Raw genomic sequence first — 12,189 nt, 5'->3', positions numbered from 1 at the left:
TCACATCATAGCTTGGCCAAGCCAACTTATTCATATTTCCTTACAAACTTCCTTTGTTCACAACAGTAAATCAAAAGCATTTGACACTTTCAAATTATTTTAAATATCCCATTACTATCACTAACTTCATGTGTTTAAGATTTTTATTTTATCAGTTGGATACATATGAGTTGGAATGAAAGAATAAAAAGTTTCTAGGTCTGTTATGATCTTATCATTAACATAAGGACTTTCCTTCTAATATCAACTCATCATTTGTAAAATAAGAAATAACATGGCCTATAATAAAAGGTACAGCAACTCTGCTAGTATGGAAAATTTTAAGTTCACAAAGCAATTTTTCCCTAGGGTAATACTTATGTTGAAATGAAGATCCAAATAAAAGTCAAGCATTACTTACCCGTAAATTCTTAATCTGCAATGTTCCTTGTTCTTGTATAGTTGCTCTTGGATCTCTACCCAGAAAAGTAAATCCCTCCTTTAACCAGCTAATTACAGGAAGAGGATCACCAGTAGCTTTGCATTTCAGTAATGCTGTACCATCTACTGCTAGTGTTTGGTTGGCTGGGCCTTGTAGAATTATGGGTGGAGGTCTATCTGTCAAAACTAAATGATAAGGATATTTTCAGTACATTTTAACTTCTTAGAAGTTATATTATACTATTAGATGTATATTACATACATATTACTTATAATTTATCCTGCATATTCTATGTCCATTATGTATCTATCATCTATACATACTATACATATGGCATATTTACTGAGGACATACTATAGTTTATAACTTACTCCGAATTACCAACAGTAGATGACAATAAAATAAATTCTGACTTCATAATATTGTTGAAAGTCTTAATCATACTAAAATTAAAATAAAAATATGGAGAGTTCATGGCAGTTATTCACAAAATGTACATTTTAACTCTTATGTGCATATTTAAGAAAGCCATAGAGTGTCATATGGGTAGAAACAATTTTCATTTTGGCTTTCATTAAAAATAAAAGTATAATACATAATTTTGCCCTTCAAAGCACCTTGCTATATATATATAGACTATGATATATTAGTTGATGTTAAATTACTAGATATAAACACTTTATTTCCAAGATTATGATGCTGGGCCTTAGATTACAGTATTATAATCTGGATGATAGGATTTAGCTAGTCCTTAGAATTAAGCAGTAATTAGTTATACTTTATTTATGGTATAACAAATTAGGGTTTTCTTGTAAAATCAGTATATATATATATATATATATATATATACACACACATATCGATTCCTGTGTTCAACTGGGTAAAAGTTCCACGATTTCATAAGCTTCTAACTCAGTGTTTTTTATTTGTTGAATATTGTTTCATAGCAGTATCTTCAGTGCCTTTTAAAGTATTTCATAATGATTTAGGAAATATATCAGAATGTGTAGTATTATTTAAGTGGGTGATGGAAATATGGAGTCAATTGGATGCAAACTTTCATTCAGAATTCATTAGAAGAACACTTCATAACAAAACTGACATGTTCAGGTCCAAGGAAGGCTTTGTTAAGAGAAAGTTCTGTAAACTTCAGCATGGATTTTGGGTAATTACCCAAAATATTTATGCATATTTATATTTATGTCTATTATATAATTACCAAAAATATGTATATCATATATAAAAATAAAACTTTCACAGAAAGTAAAAACAATTGTGGATTTTAGGGATTGTTAAGCAACTGTGAGGACAAAGTGTCTATAAAGAAAGTCACATTATGTTACAATGTACATTATCAAAATGTCATTTTGCTTGTTCTCTAATCTCCTTTGTTCACCAGATTATCTACTTCCCAATCTATATGCATCATCTTTATGATTAGAATTTGTGGTTTTGGGGGGAAAACCATTAAATTAAGCAGCCTTTCTACGGCCTACCATGAGAAAGCCAATCAATTTTAATTTAAAATAGAACTTATGAAATAGATAGCATTGCATGTGCATATCAAGCTACAGTGGATTCCAATCAACTTAGACCTACTACATCAAAGTATGTATTAAAATGTGTGTGTATGTCTACATACGTACATAAAAACCTTATAAAAAACTTAAAAAATAAAATTTTGTGTATTATCTACAAAAATTAGAACTTCTTTCATGATTTTCTTGATCAAATTCTTATTTTAGAAGTAAATAAAATAATCTTCAGATAATGTGAAAATACAATGTTATATTAATTCTGACACATACTGCACAAATAGATACTCAAACTGAATATTCATGGAATTTATTTTCTTTATGGGTCAAAAATGAAAGGCCAATTCACAAAACATTGTGAATAATTGTAAATTCAATGAGAAAAATGGGTCTGCATTACTAGAGTAGAATCTATTTATTTAATTTTAAATATTTTACTTCTTTGTTTCAAATTCAATATCTCTACAGAATTCAGGTAACTTCTTATAGCCTGTTTTTATTTTTACATCTCTGAAATCATTAGATATAGCCAAGGACATATAATTAGTTTCTTTCTTTTTATTGCTCAAATGAGTAGCTCCATGTCTTTTTAATGAATTTGATCAATAAAGTAATTGAAAATCTCCTGGCCAGAAGGAATTTTCGGTTTCAAAATGTTATGGGTGAAAGATGACCACAGGTTTCCATGACACTGAGGTCAAAGGTTAAATGAACATTTAGGGTTTCCAGTGACCTGTGAACAACTTCATGGTTTTCTCTAACTATGCATTATAAATCTTCAATAAACCATTCATATAAGATCATAGTGTGACATTTATTGTCAACACAATATATAAATACATTTTTTCTCTCCAGTCCTTTTAGATTCTATTGGCTGTACTCAGAATTTTCATTATAATTTTCTAATTTTCTGAGAGAAAAAGAGCAGAAGAAAAGAAGAAATGAATAGTGCCAATGAATTAATGAGAAGGTCTTCTAAAAGATATTTTGAAATTCAAGCATTTTGAAGCATCTGTATTCCATCTACAATCAGTAAAATTATCACTCAACACAACATTTCATCACCATTAGCAATCTCATCTTATATGAACACTTGAGTTAAAAATACCTCCAAGAAAGGAGTCTAAGTACAAAAATGTAGCAACAGAAACACTGCTATAGTTGTTTTGCTTGTTTCTCTGAATGTGACATACATTTTTTATTCTACATTGGAATTTCAATTGGCTCTAAATTACGCTGGGTCACACCCTCCAAAAAAACGTTCCAAATGAAAATGATAGCTCACGTACCATTAAATTGTTAACCAATCTGAAAAATTCAAAACTATTAATAGAAGCTAAAGTCATCAGCCGATGTAGCAAGTTAGTATTTAGAGTTTTTTGTAACAATAATAATGTGTGTGTGTGTGTGTGTGTGTGTGTGTGTTTAGGTCTTGAAGTTAGAGTTCTTTACTGTCAAAATCAATAACTCTATAACCTTCATTCAATGTTTTTGCAAAAGGATCTTGACTTTGTGATTGCTTACTTAAGTAAAAATCAATGTAGGAATTAATATTCAAGCCAGTTTTAGCAAACTGTTCACAGTCATCTCACTCATCAGGTTTAAACTTGTTTTCAGAAACAAAGCTAGAATACCTGCTGTTTTGTGAGATTATGTCATCAACCAACACAAGTTCTCAAAACAAAAGTTTTCCTTTTCATTCATCAGAAAGGACTCTGAATATCTGTCATATCATCTGGCTCTTCTAATTCATCAATAAATATGGTTTGCCTTTTCCCATAACAATTTCTTTATTTAGAAACATTTTAGAGTCTGTTCTTTGGAAAATAATATAAGCAGCTAGATTATAGTGGAGGTTTTCATCATTATACTTGGAATGTTTTGTTCTTATATATAGAACACAACTTAGGATATGGCCTAAGAATATCTTCTTTTCCCAGTATATGGACCTGGACATTTTTGTTAATGCTGGAAAGCATAAGGACTTTTTAAAAAGATGAATAATTATATTCTATTTCTTTTAAAAAATGCATAGGTATGAAGGATCGAAGATCTTGCCCATCTAAAGGGAGAATTTCCTAGCACTGTTACCCTTGAACCTGACTTCTTTCAGTTCCATGGCAGTAAATTTCTGCAACATCAGCGGTGCAGCCATTAATGACTCAATGTTCCCAAAGCCAATGTTTATCTGTTCCATTTATTCCTATTCTTGACATGATGCTGAATCAGGCAATACCATGGACAGACATTAAAAAAATATTTCCTTTCTATTAATTTTAAATAACCATTTAATCTACATGTAAATTTGAATTGTATAAAAGTGCATCAAATTTCATGAGCAGAGAAGCAAGAGAATCAGAGAGGTCACAAAACAAAGTTCTTATATATCAGAAACCAGCACCAGGGGAAAATAAAAGGCCCACAAATCTCACAAATATAGGAGAACAAGAGAAAAATTTTAGCTTAAGACATCAGAGAACAGAGCTTAAATTCATACTCAGAAGCTCACAAAATATCTAAAGTTCCCTACCTATCAAATGTAACAAATAAGCTCTCAGGGAAATAGAAACAGATTATGAAGATCCTTACATCTTTTTCAACAATCACTATAAATGTAGGTGCCTCAGTTATGATTTATAGTACATAATGTGCAAATAAAAAAACCCCAACAATTTTAGCATCCATCAGTAGTTTAGAACGTATTTAATTAAGTTAACTTAGTGAATGAATAATTAAAAAGTCATAGGATGCCATAATGTGATTAGCTACCTAAGAACTCATCTCTGTTTCCACTGATAATATTAAAGACAGTATCTCTTCCTCCTCTCATGAAATAAAATTATTAATATCCATTAGAAGCAATCATGTCAGCCTAAGACCAGAAAATATACAGATGACATATCTATACACTGACAGTGGGATGTCATTTCTTTAAAATAAAGAATTACTCTATTTTTGAAAATAAAATAGATAATCTTTGATATTCTTCTTTGGGACAGTACATATAGAATTAGAAACTATTAAAAATGTTATTTTACCTAGATTCAAACTTAGAAGGTAAGCATTCATTTACATGCTTAGCAAGTCAGAAAATTTTACTTGGTTAATAAGGATCTTGAAATAAAAATTACGATTTTCCTAAGACAAATCTAATAGTAACTCGCACCATCAGTAACTTCCAGTTGCGCTTTTGCTAAAATGCTTCCCGCCACAGTTAGGGCCTGGCAGATATAATAACCCGCATCCGAGCGCTGAATGTCGGTAATCGTGAGGTCTCCGGTTGGTGAAACAGAGCACCTACTGTTGGGTTGCTGGGGTTGATTTGGAAAAAGCAAGTTCTGTGAAAAAAACAAAATCTCATCAATATCTTTTCCCACTCAGAAGGAAACTATATTAACAATAGTTATTACAATTATTGGAATATGGTTGGAAAAAGAAAATACATTTATTCTAAAAACATTGTGTTGAAATGATTAAATGCCACCTAGTTGAGTTTCACTGGGAAACTTTTTCCAAATCATAGGAAAATAATATGCTTCAAGAAATCAGCATGCTCTAGTCTGAAAGAATAATCATCTAAAACCCATGGATCTTGGGGCACCTGGGTGGCTCAGCCGGTTAAGCTTCTGCCTTCTGCTCAGGTCATGATCTTGGGGTCCTTAGTTCAAGCCCTGCGTAGGGCTCCCTGCTCATTAGGGAGTCTGCTTCTTTCTTTCCCTCTGCCCCTCCCCACCTTGTGTGCATGTACTCTCCCCCTCCAATAAATAAATAAAATCTTAAAACAACAACAACAAAAAACAAACCCTGGATCTTTATCTTAATTCTTTACTTTCTCCCTGACTTACTTTCTCCCTGACTAACATCTTTGAAACATGATTTCCTCATCTGTAAAATGGGCATAGCAATACTCATGTGACTCATCAGACATTGTGATAATGTGGAATGTAACATTAATTATGCTTGGTTTTACAAACTGCTCATTACTATGGAATGCAAAATAGACTTTCCACTAATCATTCTGAATACTCGATGTCATTATCTGAATTTCCTATGAAGATGTTCAAAAGTGTGTGGCTGGGACTGACAGAGAGAGATAGCCAAATCTACTCCTGCTATGGAATTTCTGCAGATTGTAATAGCTTTGAAAGGAGCTAGGTGTAAATACTACCATCTACGCAAGGTGAAGCAAATCACTGAAAATAAAAAGAAGATACAGAACATTTCTGAAGTGTGCATGTGCCCTTAAAGAATTTCATAATATGACTTTCTTTCCTATGAAAAATTACTTTGCTTTACTATACATCTCACATTAAACACAAGCAGCCTAACACATAAAATTTTGAAAGTTCCTATATGAGACCAGGAATGTTAACTTGAATGACCTATGTTGCTTTACTGTTGGTCAATTAAGAAAAACATTTGAGTATAACAAATCATATTGAGGTATGTTTCCAAGTTGGATTATAAATAAGAACATATCAATTTTTATGTTGTATTTGCTTACAAAAAAGAACATTATAACCCTCTGGGATCTGTTTCTCGACATAGTAATTAATTTTCCAGGTTTGTAATTAAACAGTTTCAATACGTTACAATCAGGAGGTAATAACATTCAATTAAAGGCATAAGACACATTTTCACCTTAAAATGTTTTTACCCTTGAAGTAATACCAATGGAAGAGGATAAAATAGGGTATTAACACTTTTCAATTACGCTAAATGACTTTAATCCTGCGAATGATGTCCTACTTTAATTAGAAGCTCTTCTCTTTATTGCAACATGATGGATGTCCACTTTATTAGATTTGAGTGTGACACTATAAGCCCACTTTACATAAACATTACCATGTTATTAAACCCTTTCTAAAAGAAGTGATGTTTGTGAGGAATATAATTTCAAAATGCTATTGCCCTCCTATAAAACTTGTATTACTATATAAGGCTAGACATTTTCATGCATATTGAACAATTTGAGAACAAGCTAATTCTCTTGTGGAATCCAAATATATTACTGAAATAAACCATCTAAAAGAGAAGGGTCTAAATTTTAAAGCCACTTGAAAATGATACAATAACTCAAAGTATGCACTTTCTTACAATTAGCCATTAGAATACTAATTTACATAGCACTAATACATCAGATGGGCTTAATTCTCTCTGGGATCTCTTCCTCTACAATGTAATATCAGTCCACCTTCTAAATGATTTGTTGACATGGAAAATGGCATATGATTGAGGTTAACCCATCATCTTTATTCCCTGCTTGTGTGACATAAGCACAAGAAAATGGATTACAAGCAAAACCCACGAATTCTACAGAGCTCTTTTTGCCTTGAAGTGCCTAGGTATCCTATTAGTGCTAATTGGCATTATCAGCACATATTGAGGAATATGGACCATTAAGTCCAGGCTCTTAACTCTCTCTGCTGATGGAGAGCCATAGATCACTGTAAAAACTGTATACTGGAGACAGTAAGACCAATTTATTTTTCCTAATATTCCAATTCATAATTTGAAACTTTACAATTTGCTCAGGCGATTCTCTTTTGTTCTCATTCACGGTTTCTCTCTCTCTCTGATGCAAGAGAGATAGGTGAAGTAAAGAAAACCAGACCTAAGATTATAATCAAATCAAATTACCTAACTGGTATTTTTTTCCAGAGATTAGTATCTCTGTTACATGCCACTTTGTCAAAAACAAACAGAAAAAGAAATGCTATGATTATCTTTAAAAACCATTAAAGCAGAACGGAGCATATTTAAATACCATGTTTATTGGGCCACAGAACCAATACACATGCAATATCTTACATCAAGGTACAGCGATTTTAGGGCATGTGATTTACATATGACACAGCTATATTTATATAACAATGAGATATGGGAAAATGGGATTTGGGTCAATAAATGGATTTAAAGTGTAAATTTGCAACAGTCAAACTGCTTTACATCATTATACTTATAAAACTGATAAATAAGTAATAGATTCATATCATTACATTTACTATCAGTGGCTTGAAGGAATAACTTTGATGGATCCCAAAGCCTCCAGGGTGGGTAGAGGGAAAGAGCTACAGGAAAGAGAAAAAAATCTCGTCAAGCTACCAGGGCTCTCCAGCTTTCATCCATCCCAGCCTTCCAGGCACTGTGTAGGTCTTGGGGCAGAGGTAACCAGGGTAGTGTTGAGCCTCTCCTTCTTGCTGGGAATTAGTGTCTGGGCAGTGGGACACCTCAGATCCTGGCAGCCCTGGCCTGAGCAGAAGTATGAAGATGATAACTAAGGGGAACTTCCTCATGCTTCTCCATCTAGATAATCATACATAAATTCTGATCAATAGGTCCTTTAATATAGTCTAAAAACTTTTCCATTTTTGACAAAGTTTTTAGAGTTCCTGAGACTTTTAATCACCATTTTCATTATTCCCCAGGAAATGCTTCAAGAATTTGGACTAACAACAGAGGGTGCTGAGGTCTCTTCCTGCAAACTATATGCCTTCTTAAAGACGGTTCTGGAAAGTCTACAACAAAAATATCTCTAGGTCCTTCAGGAATGCACTGATAAGTTCTTAGGCAAAGAACAGTTTTTGGTTTAAGCTGGAAATTCCATTCACTGCCTGAGAACCTAGAGGCTAGTGCTTTTCCAAGTTTGGACAAGGCCTAAGTGAAAAAAAAAAAAATACTGTATCCAATTAACTTTGAACAGAGTTTGAAAGGCCATGCTACCCAGAGAGGACCATGAGTGGACAAATCGGGGCATAGCAAAGACCAGGCAATTGCTGATTCCTTCTGGTATATAATGTGTTATTTCCTATCTAACCCCACTGCGAACAAATCCAGAAGGGATGATAAAAGTAAATACTTCTCCCACTCTTTGAGGGAAGTATCCTTAAGTTAATAATAAAGAAAAAATATTTATAATCTCTATCTATGAAAAGGGATTGCAATTGGTTTCTAGGTGGATTGATAATGGAAGTATTGTTTGACTGTTTTATGTGTGCCTAGGATATTCTAAGCATTTTATATGTACAAACTCATTTAATAATCCCAATGTAGCTTACTGCAAGGAACTAAAATTATTTTTGTGTTCATTGATTTTAAATAGCTACAGAGGTTTTGATTAGATTTTTTAAGATAATTTAGTTACACGGAGTTACATCTCTTCTATGTAAAATACAGAATTTCGGACAATTAACACTAGAAAATTAAAAAAAAATTATATTAGAACATCTGATTCTCACTTATTTTAGAATTAACTGTTCTCTTTTTTAGAAAATAAATTCAACATTGATAACAGGCAAGGTGAGACAAACTTTGAGGAGTACCAGAGACAGGAAGAGTTCAGAGATTTCAGAAAAGCAGTTAAGGTTCACACTCACCTGGCTGCCTTCTTTTTGCCAAAAAACAGCTGGCTGTGGGTTTCCTTTAGTTTCACAGGGAAATGTCACTGTTCGACCTTGAGCAACAATCTGATCTCTTGGCCTAACCACAAACTGTGGAGGAGCTATAATTTAAAAGGAAAGAAAGTGTATAAATATCAACCATTGACAAAGAAAAAGATATCAAAGGGAAAATCTGGTACTGGGTGGATTGCTCAGAGCCAGACAGAAGCTACAGTTTTTAATTTTTTTTCTATCTTTAAAGCATTTTTCAAAGCATTTTTCAAAACACAATGGGGAAAGGAGAAAAGCACTCTATCAAATGTAAGGAAAATAAAAGTAAACTTATTAGTAGACACTTCCTAAATGTTGTACATAATAACCCTGTGGCCCATATGTTTGCATAGGAAAATAGATTTGTAATGATGTTCTAATGTTTTTTAAAGAAAAATATGGTTTCCCAATTTGGTTTTGCGATTTGAATAGATAAAGGTAAAAAAGAATCACTTCCTTACTCAAGTGTCTCCTTCCTCTGAAATTAGTCTATTCACAGACATTGACCATTCCTGTAATATTTATAAAACATTGTGCCACGCGCCGGGATACCAGAACCCTTAGAATATGATCCTTATCATCAAAGTGCTTATATTCTAGAATGAGTTAAAATGTTGAAGACATCAAAGAATTAAAGAGCTGGGAATTACATATAAAGATAACTAACTATATAATGACATGTTTGAAAGTGGTTGATTCTACTTAATTCATTTCATTTAGATAAATAAGCATTAGTCAGACAATTGCTATGTTCCCCTACTGGACACTAAGATACAGAGTTAAAAAATATCTATTCTGCAGCCTTCAAGGAACTCACAACCTAATGGGAAACACAAAACATGATGATAACGACAGCAAAAGCAAGGTAAAACAATTACCTAAGACTATGCAAAGTTCGATGACAGACATGCTTTCAGAGCACAGCATAGGAGCATTTAAATCATAGTACATATAAGAAACGTGACAGGACTTCAGGAGAGAAGGATCCCTTTGTGTTATGGCAGCTGTGAAAGGCTTTTCACAGAAAATACACATTATGGGGGCTTTGAGGAAAGGGCAGCGTTTAGATAAGTGGAGAAATGAACACATTCCAAGCAAGGAGCTTACTGAGCAAAGTGTAAGAAGCAAGAACGCATCTAGCATACAGTGTGTAATCTGGCAGAAATGAAGGGTCTCAGTTGTGTAAACATCAATCGGCTGAAAAACATAGATTTGGATGTAGCGTAAGGAAGTCCTGAGAAGCCAAAGTGGGGGTTTTGTTCAGGATCTTTCTAAGCTAAGAAGTGACAGATGCAAAGCAAAATCGTTGGAAACCTTACCCCTCTAATGAATATAGTACGGATTGTGAGGGAGGCAGATTAGTCAATAAAGCAGGAACTCTGGTTGGAAGATGAGGGAAATGATATAGGCAAAGATAACGAGACCTAGGCATGAGTAACTCCAACAGAAAATAAATTAAAGGGATGGGTGGGGGGTGTGTAAAAATCCTGAGAAAGTTCAAGTTTAAATTGGGAGCCAAGTGAAAGACAGTTGACAGTATAACGTGAAGTTTTCACAAGGACATCTTCATACCAAACCCCACTCCTTTTGACAAGAAAACAGTATGTTTATTCCATGACTTTTCTCATCATCTGTTTGCACTCTAAATCGTTGGTTAGTCTAGAAAATGGAGGATGAAAAAAATTTTTAAATCAACTCTAATTTTTAAAACCTGCTGTCCAGGGCAACCATCCTAAAATTTGAACTCTAAAGAATTAGAAAAATAAGTGAAGTTCAGTAAAAGTCTTTATCCAGAATTCTTTCAGCCCTTTGGGAATATACAAGAGCAGGTCTAAGAACAAAGTAAATGTAGGGTAGCCTCAAACATACAGCCAAGTACTCATTCTTACAAGAATGCTAGTAGAGAAACGGCAGAAGCAGCATTTTTTTTTTTTTTTTAATTCACTGAGATTTGTAGTGACTTAGTTTTTGGTGTTCTATTATACTGCCTCCTAACTCAACCCATTCAACACACACCCCAGGGACAGTGGGGATAAATCTACTAAGTGAAATTTTCTTCTATAACTATAGATAACAGTAGCCCCAGTCTAACAGAATGGAGAACTCAGATTTATGGATCTATTTGAACGGAATGTGGTCTATGTTGCCTTGCATTTTCAGGAGATTACTTGCTTCTTACAATCTTCTTGTTATTTCTACACAATTTCACTGAATCAGCAGATACATTGATTTTTGTTCCATGTTTTCTAATAGGAATGATAGATTAAATCAATGTTACAAAAATTACTTCAGGGACAACTCTTAAAACACTGCAATGTTCATTTTTCACAGAAGATATGAAACCACCAGATTATTTATACCAAAAAGACTTTAGGTTGGTCTCTATTATCTCTAATATCCAAGAAAAAATAATATGTATTAATCAAAATTTAAAGATCAAATATAGTTCCCACTTCTTAGTAAACTTACCAAAGACAAGTTTAGTGCCAATATGGATACTAACTAAACCAGAAGTATACAGCAACTTAGCTTGTATCTCATTATCAAAAATTTTAAAAAATCATTTAACAGTCTGATAAAAGTCACACATTCAGCTTATTTGTTCATTTGTACTGCTTTGGACTAGAAAGAATTTAAATTGGCTCACATAACTAGTTAGTAAAATCTTAGAGCCCCATTTGTGCTATGAAGTCCTTCTTTATATAATTAATTTTTAAAATGTAATAGTTGAGAATACACATGATTGAAGTCACCAAATGAAATACCAAATGAAAAGAATGAAAATATACTTTATAGTTTTAAG

At 33.0% G+C, this 12,189-nt stretch overlaps 1 protein-coding gene across 14 annotated transcripts in view; it reads right to left on the bottom strand.

Moving 5' to 3' along the window:
- The window catches only part of ROBO2 (roundabout guidance receptor 2), a 1,624,218-nt gene that overhangs the window by 96,869 nt on the left and 1,515,160 nt on the right, over positions 1 to 12,189 (bottom strand). For all 14 annotated transcript variants that reach the window (XM_034656798.1, XM_034656814.1, XM_034656802.1 and 11 more), the window contains 3 exons: positions 9,333 to 9,457; positions 5,123 to 5,294; positions 401 to 606 (listed from right to left, as the gene is read on the bottom strand). In XM_034656798.1, the coding sequence (XP_034512689.1) occupies positions 401 to 606; positions 5,123 to 5,294; positions 9,333 to 9,457 (503 nt within the window). The remainder of the gene's footprint in view (positions 1 to 400; positions 607 to 5,122; positions 5,295 to 9,332; positions 9,458 to 12,189) is intronic.

The sequence above is a fragment of the Ailuropoda melanoleuca genome, chromosome 1 (genome assembly GCF_002007445.2).
Source record: "Ailuropoda melanoleuca isolate Jingjing chromosome 1, ASM200744v2, whole genome shotgun sequence".
NCBI lineage: Eukaryota > Metazoa > Chordata > Mammalia > Carnivora > Ursidae > Ailuropoda > Ailuropoda melanoleuca.
This window is presented reverse-complemented; position numbering and strand designations above follow the sequence as displayed.